The sequence below is a fragment of the Rhinopithecus bieti genome, unplaced genomic scaffold (assembly GCF_001698545.2).
Source record: "Rhinopithecus bieti isolate Rb0 unplaced genomic scaffold, ASM169854v2 scaffold_15676, whole genome shotgun sequence".
Lineage (NCBI taxonomy): Eukaryota > Metazoa > Chordata > Mammalia > Primates > Cercopithecidae > Rhinopithecus > Rhinopithecus bieti.
The window spans coordinates 1882374-1900758 of record NW_016809194.1 but is presented as its reverse complement, the minus strand read 5'-3'; the positions used below and the strand labels follow the sequence as shown (position 1 = coordinate 1900758).

Here is an 18385-nt window from a genome sequence, read left to right as displayed (position 1 = left end):
TTTTTTTTTTTTTTTTTTTTTCCTTTTAAAGTCATCTCTGTAGGAAGGTGCTGGGCAGGAATCCCAGAGAAAGAAAGGTCCAAGCCTCCTTTAACTGCCCTGGATGAAGGGCATTGCTACAGCAGCTAGTACCAGAGGCTCTCCTGTCTCATGGTTGAGGCAAACCCAGGATAGAATAGTGAATAAAAGGAATGCTTATGGGAAACCATTCTGCGTGGAACACTAGATGGCCAAGCCTCAGCCTTCGGTCCAGTGCAACCCTTGCCTCACTTGTCAACAGTGAAAAATTAGTTTGGTTAGAAGAACCATATGGAAACACACCAGCTTCTGATACCTTCACGCTCATTGTTAGAAAAAAATTAACCAGTGTGAATACTCTGATCTGTTAATTCCTGGGACTGTTTTCTTCTCAATGGACTATTTGTTGGTAGGATAACTCCCAAAAGCTCAAAGCTAAAATGCATCATCAGTCCTGGTCAGCAGTTCCTTAAGAATGGACTGGCAGCATGGTTGAGCCGATATGGACAAGCTGCACCTTCCTGAAGAAGATCAACCGACCTGCTATCCCACCCCAAATCTCAGCCTGAGGTATATTTCAGTGAAGGCAGGTAGCTGTGCTTCTCAGAGCGGAGCAGCAGGTTTAAGCTCTTTTCTTTAGGGGTGAGGGGATCTCACTCGGTTGCCCACACTGGAGTGCAGTCCACAGTCATAGCTCACTGCAGTTGAACTCCCTGTCTTCCCACTTCGGCCTCCTGAGCAGCTAGGATCACAGGCACACGCCACCATGCCCAGTTCACCCTTTAAGACTTTTTTTTTTTTTTTTTTGTAGTGATTGGGTCCTACTATGTTGCCGAGGCTGGCCTCAAATTTCTGGTCTCAAGTGATCCTCCCACCTTGGCCCCCAAAGCACTGGAATCACAGGTGTGAGCCACTGTGCCCAGCCATAAGCTTTTCTAAGAAGAGCATTAAGTCCCGGGTTGAAATGAGGTCCGTGGTTTACTAAACCACAGGACTTTGCATCCCACTTGCTGTCGCCATCACACTGCCTCCATGACTGTCTCCTGAGCTCCCAGCCTGAAAGGTGGGTACCGTGACACCTTTTAACAGATGAGAACTGGGGCTTAGAGAGGCGAGGTGCCAACCCTCAGCTCCCACGGGCAACGAACAAGAGAACCGGGGTTTGCAGTCGGTGCTTCTGACACAACACAGCAGGCATGCGGTGGGCATCAAGGGCAGCAGACCCGGCCCTGGGGCCCTGATCTAGGCTGGAGCGCGAGGACACGCCTGTCCCCCTCATGCAGCTCTGAGCCCCATGCATGAGGCTCCCAGCCCTGCAGTGCTGGGCTGGCCAGGGGAGCCCTCACTCCCTGGCATGTTAACCCCAGTCCACGCAACTGGCCCGCTGTCCACCTTCCACTTCCTCCAGCTGGCCCAGGTGTGGGCAGAGAAGAGCTGAGAGTTCTTGGCTGACTCTCACGGGCTGCTCTTGACCCCAGGAGAAGACCAGGTCTTGTGTGCTGGGTCCCAGCCTCTGCACCTGGGCTCTGCCTGAGCTCCTGCTGCTGTGGACTTGTCCACCCCTGCTGTTCCCGGCCGCCTGGCTGGGCTGCTCACCAGTGCAGGACCCGCTTGAGGGTCTGGACCCTGTAGAAAGGGGGCAGCAGGCAGGCCCTGCAGGCACCAAGCCTTCTAGAACCAGGGGCGCATAAATCCGACACCCTGGCTGTCTGGCACATTCCTGATAAGTTCTGACCTCTGAGCAGACCCACATGATGTACCGCAAGTGGGTCACTGCGACACTGGTGATAAAGGCAGCTGCCATTCTCCTAGCACCAACCTGTGTCCTGCGCAGAGCAGGCCCTGCACGTGTGATCTCATCTGACCCTCACCTCCAGCCCGCAGCCCTCAGCCCCGGCACCCACCCTGTGGCTGCACTGCCACCCTGCTCCACTTGCTCCTGCCTGGGTGACTTTAGCTCAGGCTCACCCTCACTCCCACCACATCCTTGATGACTGCAGTCCCCACACAGACCATCCTTTTGGGCCCTCCCTCTCGATTCTTTGATCTCCTGAAGGCTGTGGCCTCCACCCTCCCTCCACTGCTCACTCCCCCAGACCTTGTTGTTACCAGCAACTGCCACAGCTCCAGGGGCCACTTCCAACCCTCCCACCGTGGGATCCCCGCCATTCTTCCAGCTCCCCAGGATACTGACTCACATGACCCAGGGACTGCCCTTCCCCCTGGGCTTGTCACCGTCCCTCGCTTCCCTCCTTACCCAGCAGACCCCAGGGTGATCCCACCTGTCCCTCCCCACACACCCTGGAACCTGCCCTCTCTCAGCCCTGGGCCTGCCCCACCCCAGCACGGGCATCCACCTGCCCACCGGGCTGATGGTGCCTCGGGGCCGGGAGTTGAATGCACCTCCCCACCTGCTCCCCAGCTGAGCCCCAGGCTCAGCTGCTGGCCGCCCTCCCATTTCCCACGGAAGAGGGAAGCCCAGCTTGGACCCTCCCCACCTCCCACTGTGCCATCCACTCGCACCCCCAGGGCCCCAGCCCCTGCCTGCCACCCACAGGTGAACCACACGCCTCCACTGGACACAGCTCATTCCTTCTCACCTAATGAGACTCCCAGCAACCATCCCCTTTGCCTTCTGTGTCATTAGCTTCCCCTCTGCTGGCTCCTTCCATCCATGTACAGGCACGCTGTGATTCCTGCCTGCCTCCCTTCTCTACCGCCCACTCCCTGTAGCCTTCAGGGCAGTCCCCCACTCATCCAGAGTTATGCTGCAGCCCAGCAGTCAGCTCCCCTCTCCCCAGCCTCCCGGGCCTCCCGACACACCTACTGTTGCCTCCTACACTGTGCTCTCCCGCCTCTGCTCCTGCTCCTCTTCCTCCCACACCTCTTCTCTGCCCCCCCACTCCCCTGGGGATCTCACCTCCAGCCCAAACCCCTGGGCTCCAGACGGGGGCTCCACTGCCTTCTCAGCACATGGGTTTGGAGTCCAAAACCAAACTCCTACCAACCCCCTGCACCCTCCGCTCCTCCCATAGCCCTTCCCATCTCAGACCACTGTAACTTCATTCTTCCCATGGCTCAGGCCAAAACCTTTGGGCGTTCATCCCTGTCTGACCTGTCAGCAAATCCTGTTGACTCTACTCAAAATAATAATAATAATTATTATTATTACTATTATTATTATTATTTGGAGACAGGGTCTCGCCCTGTTGCCCAGGCTGGAGTACAGTGGTGCAATCACAGCTTACTGCAAGCTTGAATTCCTGGGCTCCAGAGATCCTCCTGTCTCAGACTCCTGCATAGGTGAGACAATAGAAGTGAACTACCACGCCTGGCTTCTACTCAAAATTATCTCATGTTGGGGACCACTTCTCACACCCGCACCGCCCTCCCTAGCTCAGGCTGCCATCGGCCGGCAGCTACAGCTATCTCCTAACAGTCTCCCAGCTTCCTCTGCCCAGGCCCCTACAGGCGCTTCTGCACATGGTCACCACAGTGGGCCTGAGTCACACCCTCGCCCTCCCCTGCTCAAATCTTCCAGTGGCTTCCACCTCACTGAGGGTCAAAGCCACAGGCCCCCTAATGGCCTCCAAGTCACTGTGGCATCCCGGCCCCATCGCCTTTCCACCTTCCCTCCTCCACTGCCCACTCCACTCCACCTCCTCCTGGGGCCCGGGCACTGCTTCCCTGCTGGCATACTCTCCCCCCAGGTACCTGCATTTCCTGCAGTGGTCCCCTGAAATGTCACCTGCTCAGGGGGACACCCCTGAACCCCTCCCCTCAGCACTTCCTTCCCTGTTCCACAGCACTCATCTCAGTAGATGTGCTGTGCACTTACTGCTTGCTGACCATCTCTCCCCCTCTCTAGAAGGCAAGTTCTACAACAGCAGGGTCTTTATCTGTCTTGTTCACTACTGAATCCAGGGCCTGGCCCAGGATATATGCTCAGTGCATGTGTGAGGAATAAATCAGCGAGTGACCCAGTCCTGTGGAATGCTTGAAGGCCTGTTCTTCATTTGGACATGAGGACACTGAAGATCAGAGAGGGTTAGTAACCGCCCTAGACCTCACAGACAAACAGTGGAGCTGGGATTTGAACTCAGTGCCTCACCTCTGGGATGTCTCCCTTACTCTTGGCTATTGAAGGCAGTCGGTGGGGGCCAGCCCAGGCCCCACGTCAGCCTCCCGCATGTGGAGCTGCCACGGAACGGTGCACCGCCCTGAGGAAACAAAATACTGCACGAGTTGATTTTATGCTTTAATTGCTTGGCGGTGATTTACTGCTGGCCGTATATTTTTTCCCCAGCTGACACTTCTCTACATGTATTTCTTTTATCTATCACTACACTTGACAGGAAAGTTGCTGATATTTACTGTTACTGTATGTACCAATATTCCCAACATATATCACCGCCCACTGTAAGGCCACAGCCATGTCATGGGCACATAAAGTTCTGCCCCAGAATGGGCAGCCTTCTCCAGACACAGATGGGCGTCCTATTTGGAGAGGGCCTGACACCAGAGAATCTTAGAGCCTCCGCCCCCATGTCATACGCACACAATCACACATATACCTCCTCAGCCCACGGGAACAGCAATCTGCTTTTTATCAGGATTTTAATCTAATGTTTTATTTTAAAGAATATTCAAGGCCGGGCACAGTGGCTCACACCTGTAATCCCAGCACTTTGGGAAGCCGAGGCAGGTGGATCACGAGGTCAGGAGATTGAGACCATCCTGGCTAACACGGTGAAATCCAGTCTCTACTAAAAATACAAAAAAACTAGCCGGGCGAGGTGGCAGGCACCTGTAGCCCCGGCTACTTGGGAGGCTGAGGCAGGAGAATGGCGAACCCGGGAGGCGGAGCTTGCAGTGAGCGGAGATTGCGCCACTGCACTCCGGTTTGGGCAACAGAGCGAGACTCTGTCTCAAAAAAAAAACAAAAAGAATATTGGATATTATCATGTTGAGATGAATGCTGCTGGAAAAGCTTTAAAACCAGTGACCTAGTCCAAGGCCCTAATTTCACAGAGGAGGAAACGGGGCCCCAGAGACAAGCAGTGACTTGCCCAAGATCACACAGCTCCATCCACAGCAGGAAGCGGGTGAGAGCCCAGCTCTCCCTTTCATGTGGCCTCAAGTCCTCTCCTTCCCTGCTGGGGGCAGATTCGCTTGAAGAGGCAACGGGACATGCAGGACCTGAATCCCTTCTAGAAGAGTGCAGACCTCCAGCTGTGCTTTTGTAAACAAGCATGGAGCATGTCATATGCACCAGGCAACTTCATGCGAGGCATCTCATTCAAACCACACACCTGCCCTTGTAGGTAGGAATCAGTATTCCCTTCTTTCTGATAGCCACAGGCTTGGAGCAGTCAGCTGCCTGGCCCAAGGTCACTCTTCCTCCTCTCCCTTACTTCCCGCAGCACCTCATCTGCCCTTCTCACTACAGGCCAATCAGCCTCTGCCAAGCTGCTAACTCAGCTGTGACCAAACTCTCCTGTGCGGGAAATGCACTGGAGGTGCTTAATGAGAGAACAGCCACCCTTGACTCCTGCTTCTGGGCCCGGAACCCATGCTTTCCACCCCCACGGAGGGCCCAATGCAGCGGTGGCACAGAGCACTCCTACAGAAATCCTGTCACCTATGCTTTTAGCCCACCTTGGCATCTGCAGGTCACTCATCAATTGTCAGAGTCCCAAAGTCCCTCAAGACTGAGGGCCTCATTCTCCAAACGGGGCATGGCAGACACCCGCAGGAACTGGAATAGGTGTGTGGGAGAGAGGCCCCCAGGCTGACCCGCTGTCTCGCCCACCGTGCCCACCAGAGACCAGCCCTGTGAAGAAGCCCATGGCTTCTCAGAGTGGGGCTTCCAGAGACGCAAAGGCCTCCGGGGACCAGAGTGACAAACTAGACACTGGCTCTAATGGGCCCTGGTGTGACCTTGGCCAGAGGACCAGCAGGGAATAAGGCTGAGCCAGATCATGGGCCCTTGAATGCCCAGCCAGGAGGCAATGGGGACAATGTGACCAGATGGGCGGAGGGAAGGGACAGACAGGCTGAGGAGGGAAGGAGGGGAGAGACCCGCAATTAGCGAAGTTCCAGTGGTGCAGAGACCCAAAGACAGGGGCCTGAAGGCACAGAGGCTGCAGGAATGGCCAGAGAGGGCCTTTTGGAGTGGGGAACCCTGGCGTGGCACCTGAATGGCCAGGGTAGGGGTGAGGAGAGGAGGGTGAGGAGAGGAGGGTGAGGAGAGGAGGGTGAGGAGAGGAGGCCGAGCTTCAGCAATGGAGGGAAGGCAGCTGCCTCTGGCTGCTGTGCTGTGCCTGGGCCAAAAGAGGGCTGGCCACAACTTCCACTCCCACATCACCCAGATCCTGCTGGGGACCCCATTTCCACAGCCCAGGGGCATCTGATCCCCAGGCTAATTTGTAGCTAGGTGACTCCAGACAGATTCCTCTAGGCCAGAAAGTCCCTGAGATGCAGCTTCCACAGATGTCAGGAGGCCCTCACCCCAGGCCCCACTCGGGGAGGGTGGCCCAGGCGACTGCAGCTGAACTGCTCACTGTGGGGCGGGCAGACAATCCTCCTCCGACTCATCACCTCCTGATTTACGGCCTCAGTCCCTGGGGGAGCCTCGGGGCTAAGTAATTGCTTCTGCCTTGATTACAGGGCGGCACAAATGACTGTGGGCCTGGTCCCACCAGTGTGTTTGAATCTTTCAAATGTCCACACGCACAGCCACTATCCGGACCATCTGATCGTTACCTTAAAAGGTTTAATTTGCTTAGCGAGGAAATTAGACTATAAACTATTCAGAAATTATGGAAAGTCACACATCAAAGAGACCCACCCCTGTGCATTCCTTAAGCACATTCTGCTAGAGCACTGTGTGTGTGCATGTGTGTGTGCATGTGGGTATGCATGTGTGTGCGTGTATGTGTATGTGTGTGCATGTGTGTATGCATGTGTGTGCACATGTGTGTGCATGTATGCATGTGTGTATGCATGTGTGTGCACGTGTGTGTGCATGTGTGTGTATGCATGTGTGTTCATGTGTGCGTGTATGTGTGTGTGCGCACGATCGTGCCTGCATGACCTGGCCGGTGTGTGGTTATCAGAAACAATAAGTGGCTCAGCAAAAGTCTGCTCCACACTGACTCTACAGCCAACTGAAGCTGCCTCTTTCTGGGGCAACAGGGCACGAGAAAGCTTGAGACAGTGGAAAGCCACCCAGGCGCAGGCTGGCTCCTCCCGCCAGGGCTGACCCCGCTCTGTGATGTGAGCGCTGAGGGCTGAGGTTCCTGCCCACAGCTCTGGACCACACAGGGAGGGAGAATATCCCGTGAGGAAAATGCAGGCCGGCTCCTCACTGAAGGGTGGGCCTTTGTTCAATGCCCTGACCACTACCACGGACACAGCCTGGCCAGCAACGTCAGGACCCCGTCCTTGCCAACCTGGTCCCAGGCCCTCCTGCTGTCTTCTTTCCTCCTCCCTATGTGGGGCACCGTCTAGACGCCCCTCCTGACCTTCCTAAGAATGGACTAAGCACTTCCTTGCTGCCTCTGACTCAGTCCTCACAGTCGCTCAGAAAAGTCAGTATTTTTCTTCCCCCTTTAGAGATGGAAAAGCGAGGCTTGGTGATGTCTAACACCCCAAGTTCACACTGAGCCTGGACTCAAACCCCACACCTGCTCTCCATGAAGCCCACCCCGCAGAGAGGTCGAGCCTGGTTTTCCCCATATTAGCCGATGTCCTGTGGGCAGCTGCCCCCTGCCAGATGAGGAGCAGAGGCCCTGGTCACCAGAGGGACTGGGCTGAGGTCACCAGTGAAGCCCTGTCTGCAGCCAGCACAACCACCCTGCAGCCAGGCCAGGCGGAAATGCGCTATTCTGGACTGCAGGGATAAATGGGAGCAGCTCCCGGGCTCCCAAGGACGCTGCCTACCTGCCCTTGGCGGACAGCCCACCCACGGCCTGCAGACTGGCAGGCTGGGGGAGGGGCACCGCGGGGAGCAGAGGGAGATCCTGGCCTGGCCCAGCAGCCGCACAGCTCCCCTGTGACACAGTGGCCTCCATCCGTGAGCCCCCGGCGCACCCATCTCTGCCTGCCTGCCTCATGAGGGCCTCGGGGGCAGGAGCTGAGAAGCATGATGTTTTAGACAGGAACCTTCTGGGGTGGCAGCACCCTCAGAACACCCGAGAGTCGCTCCACACCCCTCTGACAGGCAGATGGAAATATGGAGCCCCAGTGGCTGGGGGCACAGATTGAAGCCCCCCACAAGCCTGGATTGTCCTTGGCTTGCCCTTGACCTTCCAAACGTGTAGGAACGTTGCCCTCGCTTCAGTTCCACAGGTGTGTTTGTTTTCACTCCATAATGGTTTGTTTCTCAACTCTCCACAGAGATCCACATGGCAGGTTTCTCCCATGGACCACGGCCCACCCCGTTCTGCCAGAGGCTACCCCACCTCTATCTGAGGAGCTCCAGGCAGTTAAGAGTCATCTCCATGGGCAGCTCTCAAGGCTGGTACAGGGGAGACCAGGAGAGGCCAGTGCAGGCCCCACCCTGAGGGAACTCTGATGACCTCTGACCCTGCAGGGCTGCGGGTCAAGGGGCCACACAGCAGGGCCTGAAACCCGGCAGTGTTTACAAAGCACCTTGCATTCTGCTGGACCCGGGTCACACACGTCTTCTTCCTAGCTCGGTGGGTTAGCATGAGCTCCTCTCTGCAGACAAGGGAATGAGGCTCAGAAAGACCTAGTTACCTGTGGAGACAAACTGCTAATGAAAGATAGGACAGGAATTCAGCTGAGCTCTTTTTGGGTTCACCAAACCCTTCTGCTGACAAAATCACTCCCTTTGAGAAATGCTCCTGGGTGCCAGAGCTCTTAGGCAATGTGGAGAGGACATAGATGCTCAGAGATGCAAAGAAACTTGCCTGGGGGTACCCAGCTGGCTGCTGACAGGCAGCACTTCAACCCAGCTCCGAGAGCAGAGGACCTGGCGGTCTGTGCTGTGCTCCAGAGGAAGAGAGCTGCCTGGCTCCTTCCGGGACCCACCGGGTGACAGCAAGGTGACCCAGAAGCCCCACTCCCAGATCCCTACTCTCTCTGGGCCCTGGGCCCTTTTTGAGGAGACATGGGAAGGACCCATCACATGCTGGACACATGGTCTGGAGAGGACCTGCTTAGCAAATGCAACACGAAGAGTCATTGCCCCACAGCTTGGGATTCAAATTATAACAGGCCTTGGCACACCCTCTGCACCAGGGGTGGGCTCTCCTGATGCTTGAAGCCCCCACTGAACTCAGAACAAATCGCAGCCCCACCGTGCTGCCTCAGTCAACTCAATGCCTTTCTTCTTGGGCCTCAGAATTTTATTTCGTTTGGAGAAAGGACAGCCAAGGACACAAGCAGCAAAAACAACAAACGACAGCAAAAATCAGTCAATGTTACCGAGCAAGATAGAGCTTAACAGCCCCCAAAGAAAAATGCAACCACCACAGAGTACAACTTCCCAACAATCCTTCTTGCCTCCTCTGTGTCCACACCAACATCGCCCCCTGCTGCCAGTTACCAGGATCGCCACATGCCCCAGTGGAAGGCTGGGAAAGTCCTGACCTCCCAGCCTCCTTCCACTTTTGAGATATTACAAGGTACTACCCACCTCCCTTGGGTACTCTCCACATCTCCGTATTGATCTGCAGAACTTCACGTAGAATATGACAGGAGGATGCCCCCTGGAGTTGTGCAAAGCAGTGGCCGTCTTCCTTGTTATGGGCAAAGAGATTAAAGTATTGATCCAGGAACTTAGGACCACAGTGCTCATCAGGGAACCAATGAGCCCTGCCCCTGCCTCTGAACAGGGCTAGGAGGAGGTTCCAGAAAGGACATACTTTTCCTTTTTTCTTTTTCTTCAAGGAGTGTGGAAAAGGGACTCTCTCTAGCTCTGACCAGGTGTCTTCCAAACCCCACAGCTAAGAGCATCTGAGGTCTGATGGGCAAATTCAAGTATGCGGCACCTGCTATCCCTCTGACAAGGTGGCCACAGATGTGACTTCTATCGCCGAGGGTGAGACCAGGGAGGGACCTGGGGATCCAGGGACTGCTTGCCCCCTCCTGCCCCAGCACGTTCTCTGTCCTTGCTGCACCTCCACTGTGTGTGTGTGCCCCCACGTGACCTCTGAAAGAGATGCCTGAATGAGATGGGACGAGGAGCAGGCTGCCCCAGAGCCCCAGGTGGCCAGCAAGTCCCAAGACCCCTGGGGATGGGAGGTGGGACCACTCAGATGCTGGACAGCTTGGTGCCTCCCTGCCTGTACCTAGGACGGAGCTGCAGCTGCGCCTTCCTGTACCAAACATCCCTGGTCCCCAAGAGCTTGGCGAGGGTTATGAATCCATCCACGGAGGACTTCAGAGCCGCCTGGTCTTCACCTCGGGTTGGCCCTCCATTGACAGCAAGGAGAATCACTTCAGCTTTGAACTCCCCTCCTCACAGCACCCCGTCACAGAGTCAATGGCCCAAACTCAGCACTAAATCTGTGGCCAGCTCCCCTGCATTACAGAAGGACCCAGCCCTGAGAGTAGGTCATTTCATGAAGCAGAGCAGTGCTGGGAACAAGGAAGTCACCGTGGCTGAATGATGGGCCTGAACATTCGCAAGCAACCTGGGCCTCCCTCACTCAAAGACGCCTTTCAAGATACAGAAGAAACTGGTCACCAAAGTGCGTGTAAATTCACTGGGTAATTTACTTGTTGCAGCATCAAACCCAGCAATGGCCTATGGACAAAGCGCAGAGCCAGCGGCTTACTCAGGGGACAGAAAAATGAGTCACAGATAGGCCTTTTCCTCAAGCCAACAAGGAAGATAAACCAAGCACATGAGAAAAGGGAAACCAAAGCATTCTGTGCTGGGTCACCCGGCAGAGGGGACAGACAGGAACCAATGGCTCCACTGGGAATCCCGCCTGCTGCAGAGCTGGAGTCTGAGGGCCCTGGAAGGATGGGAGTCCTGGAGGGTGGGCACCATCCCTGGAGGACATGTACTGCCTGGGCTGGCGTGTGGAGGCGGCAGCCCACCAAGCATGCCTGGGAATGGGGCATCCTGCTTGGTGGGCATCAGGTACCTGAGGAAAGCAGCGGCTAGGACTGGAAGGGAGCGCCAGTATGAGGCTCTGATGGCGCCAGTGCCTCTGGCAGGCTCTGTGGCATATACAGGGCAGGGGCAGGCCTGGGCTTGGGCTGTGGGGTGGAAGGCTCACCTGGCGGAAGGCTCACTGGGTGGGAAGGCTTGCAGACTACAGGGAGGTGAGTGGAGGGACCAGCCAGAAGGTTTCTGCTGAGTAAGGCCCCCAAAAGTATCCAAAAGAGGGCCAGGGCGTGGGGCAGTGGAGGCAGGGGCAACAGCCCAGGTGAGGAACTGTTCTTGTTATTTCTGGTCTTGGGCCTTTGGCTCATGGGCCTGTGCGGATCCCTCCTCAGCACACACTGTGGGTGCTTCCCGAGTCTATAGGGAGACCGTCTTTCCTGGTCATTACTTCTCCCAAACCCAACCACACGCCTGCGCTGCCACCACCTTCCTCTCCACCCTCCCTTTCCAAACCCGGAGCCAGCCGCTCAGGGTCCAAAAATCAGACAGGGCCCTGAGGAAACACTGGGGGGTGCAAGGTGGCCCTCTGGCGATGAAGCCCTGGGCCAGTGGACCTGACAGGCTTTGCTCGTACCCCACAGGCTTCCCTGAGCTGCCACACTGGACCAGCCAGAAACTGGTGGGCCCTGAGGTCTGACTCGGACATCCCAGCACCTACCCTGCCCCGAGATGGGCAAGCGGAGGCATGACCTCTTGGCTTCCCAAAGGTGCAGGCACACACACCTGCACACACCTCATCACAGAAGCAGGGCATGCTCACCCGACCCCAAGGCCAGGCCCTCCCCCCTGCCTCCTCCTGCCCTCTTCACACACACATTATGTTCACATATGCACCCAGGTGCACAACGCACATATGCGCGCGCACACACACACACACACACACACAGTGAAATTCACCCCACCCAGGGTCCCGGAACAGCTGCTGTGGTGCTTGGTCATTACATCATAGAGGGAGGAAAACAGAGGTAAACTCCTGTTGCCCACTGAGAAAGGATGTGGCTAGAGGGAATGGAATTGCATGAATGCCAAAGAAGAGGAAACTAGAGGAGGGTGAGAGGTGGGAAAGCAACAGGAAGATTGTGAGAAAGAAGAGCAGTACACAAAAAGCTCAGAGGGAGGACCAGAGGCCTGTCCTTCCACCCAAACATGAAGGACTTGCTGGGCGCCCGTGTCACCTGCTGCCCCTGCCTTCCTAAACACACACTCACACGTGCACTCACACACACAACACTCACATTCACTCACAGCCCCACACACACTCGCTCTCACACACACACACGTAGGGAGCAGCACATATCTGAGCAAAGTACCATGGTGACAGTGAGTGCATCCTCTGCACACAGCCAGGGAGGCAGCCGCACGCAGTAGTCACCAAGATCTTTAATGTGCTCTTCAACTCATTGCACTAAAGAAATGTGAGCATCCTCAGATATTCAAATCACTTATTCTCTGTAGTGAAACCTTTGGGAAGATGTGGGAGAAATTGTGTTCTGTATCCAGCACTCACATTCCTCCCCTCAACCCCCATCTCCCGAATACACAGCTTCAGCATGAGGTGCCTCTATGGGGCTTGGTTATCTGGGCTGAATGTGTTCAGGCCTTGGCGAGCCTGCCCGGCAGCCCCTGGGCCACCCAGGCTAGTGTGACTGAACACAGGGCTCAGCGTCACTGATCCTGACCCCTACCTCCCGCTCTTGGCTTTGCTTGTTGCCAGCTGCGCCACATCGGCTAAGGCGCTCACCTCAGTGCCTTGGGTAACAGATTCTGGGGGAGAAGTCAAGGACTAAATGCCATGGAAAACACCTTCCAGGAGGTCTTCTTACCCTGACCCAAAGCTCCAACAGGAAGTTTTTGATGAACCCCACTCCAGAATGAAAAATCTCACACAGTCTTAAGAGCTAATAGTGTCAGTCACTGTCCTGAGGACGTGATGCATAAATAGACTTATTTAAAGTTAATAAAAACCTCCTGAGGTAGGGACTATTACTGTGAGCCCCATTTTACAGATAAACAAACTGAGGCACAGAGAAGTTAAGCAACCTGCCCAAGAACACACCGCCAATAATTGGGTTCAAATTCAGGCAGAGTCTGGACTCAACCATCACACGAAACTGCCTCTTTCTTGATCATGTTTCCATATAAAGTGACCACACTGACTGAGCCTGGCTGTGCCTCCCGCCAGAAGCAACTCTTGCAAGCCTCGAAGACCCTTGAAGCAGGCTGTGCAAACACAGCCACGGAGATGCTTCTAGATGTGGACACGAACCTAAAAGCACCTGCTCTGAAAGTTGTGGTAATGTTTCGACCACATGCCCTGAAGCACCAATATATCAGGACAGAAAGAGCAACTCTTTCTGTTGCTCTTTGGAGCAGCAAAGGAGATTTGCAGGTCTCCTTTGTCAACCACCCTGGAGAAATATGACCCAAGGCCTCTGGCTCCTCACCCCTGCCCCATGCAGAGATCAAATGAGGCCTAGAGGCTGGACCTCTGGCAGTGATGGGCCAATGATCAGAAGGGGGAGCTCAACAAGGGGCATCCTCTCAGCTCCAGGACTTACCTGCCCCTCCCAGAGTGGACTCTCTACCCTCCCTGGCCTACCCCACTGCAAACATCCCCCTCACTGCATGGGGAGAGGCAGAGACAGGCCAGGGCCATGACAGGGACCGTTCTGACTTACTTGAAGAAGTCCTCCTTGCAGTAGACGCTCCCGGCCCTGGAGAAGCACCTGTCCGCCAGCTGCATCTGGCAGTCTGCACACTTGAGGCAGGAGCTGTGCCAATGTCTGTCCAGGACCTTCAGGATGAACTTGTCCAGGATGTGCTGGTTGCAACCAGCACACTGGGGGATCTCTGTGAGGAAGAGGAGAGAGAGGCACTGTGAGCCTTCCACACAGCCCTGCTAACCAGGCCAGGCCCTGGCAGTTGCCTTCCCATTCTGCTGGTGATGGAAACAGACATGGCCCAAACCACAGAGCTGTTGCATGTAGTTGCACAGGTTATACACTGCACACAAAGGTGCATGGTCAAGGGACAAGTGGGGACTGAAAGCCAACCCTTGCTTTGCTGGCCAGGCTCTGTATTCTGGCTTGGGGTGACTTTGGCCCAGAGGAGTCATCTGTTTCTAAGGGCACCACAAGGCTAGCAGCAGCAGCCAAGCCATTTATGTCAGCTGCAGTTCCACAGCCAACAGGCCAGGAAGGCTCAGCAACATCCACCTCCGTTTCCATGACATTTTCACAAGTGATTGGAAGCTCTGCTAAAACATCAGCCCCCAAAGTAAGCCCTGCCCAGGCCTGGACTGAAAGGCCATCTGTCCTGAAAAGCAAATGATAAATATGGTGTGGGGGAGGGGGTGGGCAGTGATCGAGGTCCAGGCCTGAGGGTGCTCTTGTAGAGAAAATCTCAATATTTTAATGAACTGCAACCGATACCATAGATTGGCTGGATCAATACCTCATCCTAATGTGCCTTCCTGTGCTGCAGATAGGAAAGCTAGAAACTGCTTTCCCAGACACCCTTGTGGCTCACATTTTGAAGATGAGTGAGTCTTCCAATCAAACGCTCTTGGGAGAGACTTGAATTCAAAACTGAGCTAAATGTCAGGACAGCTGAGGGACAGGCTTCCATTGTGCTGATGTGCGTCATGGCGGAGGCGATGAGGTGCTGTGTTGGGTGTTGCACTGTCCTGGTCAGTCACGGCAGAGGCAATGCAATTCTGGGGGCTGAGAGTTATCCCGGAAGCTCCACCCAGCGGGCTCCACTAAGTTGAAAGCCACCTGCCACCTGATGATTAATCACTTTTCACTTAAATAGTGAAAGTGGATTCTGTTGTCTGCAACGGAACCCTAACCACTGCCCCACCTGGTTCCTGTCCTGGGTGACTTCCTATCTGAGGTCTGTTTCTCCGCCATCCCATCTTTCCAAGGGATTGCTTGGGCATTTGATAGTATTTTGAGTCACTGACTGTTTCAAAATCTACAAAATGGTCAGGTTTCCATGGTTGGATGAACAAACAGTGCTAGGATCTCTTGCCATTTTCCCCTGTGCTTTTCAAAAAAAGAAGGTAACAAATCAACAAGTACTAAGAACAAAAACATAAAAGTGCAAGCCTTTGGCCTCCTAGAGTATCCTCCTGATATAGCACTCGCAAGGCTGGAAACCCCAGGGTTCCCATCCCTATTATAAAAGCCACCTTCCCTCGCTGTTTGTCTAAACACTCACTGCCTAGCACGGTGCCTGGCTCACAAGGGTAACGCCACAGATGTTTATCACTAAATAATAAATTGATCAAATCCTGTCTGAGAAGCTCACCTTGAAACAATTTTTCACTAGTTTCTCCTGTACACTCCAAAATGTCAACAGCTGTAAAACCAAATCTCTCATGAATCATACATGGTTTTTTGTTTTGTTTTGTTTTGAGACAGAGTTTCGCTCTGTTGACCAGCCTGGAGTGCAGTGGTACAATCTTGGCTCACTGCAACCTCCGCCTCCTGGGTTCAAGCGATTCTCCTGCCTCAGCCTCCTGAGTAGCTGGGATTACAGGTGCCCGCCACCACACCCAGCTACTTTTTGTATTTTTAGTAGTAATGGGTTTCACTATGTTGGCCAGGCTGGTCTCAAACTCCCGACCTCAGGTGATTCGCCTGCCTCGGCCTCCCAAAATGCTGGGATTATAGGCGTGAGCCACTGTGCCCGGCCTCATACATGTTTTTGATTCATATCATGTTTGTTGGTTGTGATATAATTTTAAAAGTGTTAATATAAAGGAATTACCCTCAATGTACAAAGAAAAATTTTAAACACATCTAAACCTATGTAGAGAGAAGGCTTTCTTGACTATTAAGACATTTATACTTAAAACCTATAAATAGGCTATTGGGACAATCACTGAATGCCATCACTAGCCCTGTACACAGAAGTGACAACCTTGGGCCCAGTTAAACCCCAGCCCCAGCCTATTCCCTTCATGGCCCCAGTACCACCAGTATTTGTGTGGAAGTCAAGCCTGGTATACATGCCTTGCCTGTTGACCCCTTTCTCAGACCAAAATATCCCATGAAAACTATGAGGTGTCCCATTTGCTAATTATCCCAGTATATATAGGATTCTTTTTTTTTATCTCCACAGTTTTCCTCCTTGAGAAATACATTGTCCAGCCAATCAGTACTTACCCAGGAGTTCCAGTGTGCCCAGCAAAGTACTGAGCACTTGACAGCCACAGGGATTTCCACCCAGTGAGGGGATGGGCAGGGCATGGGGTGGGAATGTGGATTCTGGAGCTCAGCTGCCTGGGTTTGGATCCTGACTCTGCTTTTTAAACTTGGACCAATAACTTAGCCTCTCTCTGCCTCAGTTTCCTCACCTGTAAAAGGGGGTGATGATGACAGTAGTGCCTGTAGGATTGTTGTGAAGAGCAAATGGATTGATACATGGACAATTTTTAGGACAGGCCCCGGTATACAGTAGGTGCTCAAGACAGGCTTGCTATTATTAGGAGATAACTGTCATGCCCACGGAAAGGCAAGTCAGGCACCCATGTTCCTGGGCATTTTCTCCTGGAGCCCTCACAAGAATCCCTGCAGAAATGTCATGACTCTCCCGTGGAGGCTGAGTGGCCGCCTCACACAGCAACTATGCCAGCGGCTTGGGGCCATGCCTGTCTGCCCCACGCAGGTACTCACTCAGCCACACCCCTGGCCTCCCTCCAGGGGCCATCAGGGGCTGGCTGGCATCTCTGGAGGGCCCTGGAAGGTCTTGGTGAGGAGGTGACCCTTGAGCCCGCCAGTCTATGAAGGGTGGTTAGCCAGGAACTCCTTTGGTGTGACGCCCCCAGGATCCAGCAGGAGAAAGTAGGGGACAGCTCAGGTCAGGAGAGTTATGAAGGGCAAAGGGGAGCGGGTTTCTTCAGCATGAGCTGAGTTCAGTGCCCCTGCAGTCTGCTGAGCAGCGGAAAGGCTGAGGGAGGAGGTGTCTGGGAGGACTGCCCAGGCCTCTTCTTGCAGGGGAGAGGAGGGGAGACCCAACCAGGAAGCCCTCCCAACTCAGAAGTGAGTTAAGGACAAAGGGCATGCAGAGCCAGCAGAATGTGTGAACAAGGCCTGCTGTGTGCCACAGGGCAGTGCCATGTGCCCACTGAGCCCCAACAGCAGGGCACAGCCGTGGCAGGAGGCTGCTAGGCAGAGCCGTACAGGGCTTCATGTCCCAGTGGCACAGCTGCACCTCTGCCCTGGGAGTCAGGTCAGGGGCTTCTTTGTGTGATATGGATTTCCAGGAGCTGGGCCCCAGCCCCAGGGGGGCAATTAACCCTTTGAGAACCCAGATGAAGCACCATCCTCGCTGGCCCTTGGCATGCGGGCCAGGAGCTAGCCCAACTCCTTGCACCTCCCTTGGCTCCTGGGCAAGAGGGGTCGCAGATTCCTACCTAATTGTTGTTTGGCCAGCCCTCTGAGGAGAGATTTGGCTATATTTCTCCTCCCAGCCACAAATGCATGGGATGAGGGTGAGGATGTATGCCCATAAAATTTATTTCGAGCAAGATATCTAGTGGGAGCCTTAATCTGATGAGTATTCAAGAGAGAATACATTAGGGCTAATACATGCAGGGAACAGCGGGCAGGGGAGTTTTAGAGTCTTGTAAGCAGACAGCATCATGTTGAGGAACAACACTAAAAGCAGACAGACAAGCCGTGTCAGACTTGAGCTTGGAGGAGAGGATCTGCGCTGGGTCACTCTGGGCTGCCCAAACTAGAGGTCCTCACAGAGAGGCCTTGGGACCAAACCAGGGCCCTCTGGTTCGGCAAAAATGGAAGGGGCCTACCAAGGGTGCCCTTTAAGTTAGGAATTAAAAAGCTTTTCTATTCTACTGTAGATTTTGATGTGGGGATTAAACAAAGGTAATTTGGAAATGCTCTAAAAGATCTCCAATATACCAATCACAGTAGTACACGCCAGCATCAGAAGCCTGTTATGAGCCATGTCAGGGCTTGAGTGTGTATTACCTCAGTGAACCACTCTCAGCGAGGGAGGAATTACCATTCCCATTTTACAGATGAGGAAACTGAGACTTTGCAAGATCAGGCGATGCGTCCAAGGCCCACAGTGGGGAGCCAGAATTCCAACCAATAGCCTGTGCTGCTGCTTTCCTGAAGATGGACTAACCCAGCCTGAGAGCTCAAGGGGCCTGAACCATCCCCTTACTTGGCTTGAGCCTGTCTTTTTTTT

General features: G+C 54.3%; 1 protein-coding gene across 1 annotated transcript in view; it reads right to left on the bottom strand.

The window, feature by feature from the left end:
* LHX4 (LIM homeobox 4) overlaps window positions 1-18385 on the bottom strand; it is a 50572-nt gene that overhangs the window by 16892 nt on the left and 15295 nt on the right. Inside the window, exon 2 of the mRNA XM_017888845.1 lies at window positions 13843-14014. Coding sequence (XP_017744334.1) covers window positions 13843-14014 — 172 coding nt within the window. The remainder of the gene's footprint in view (window positions 1-13842; window positions 14015-18385) is intronic.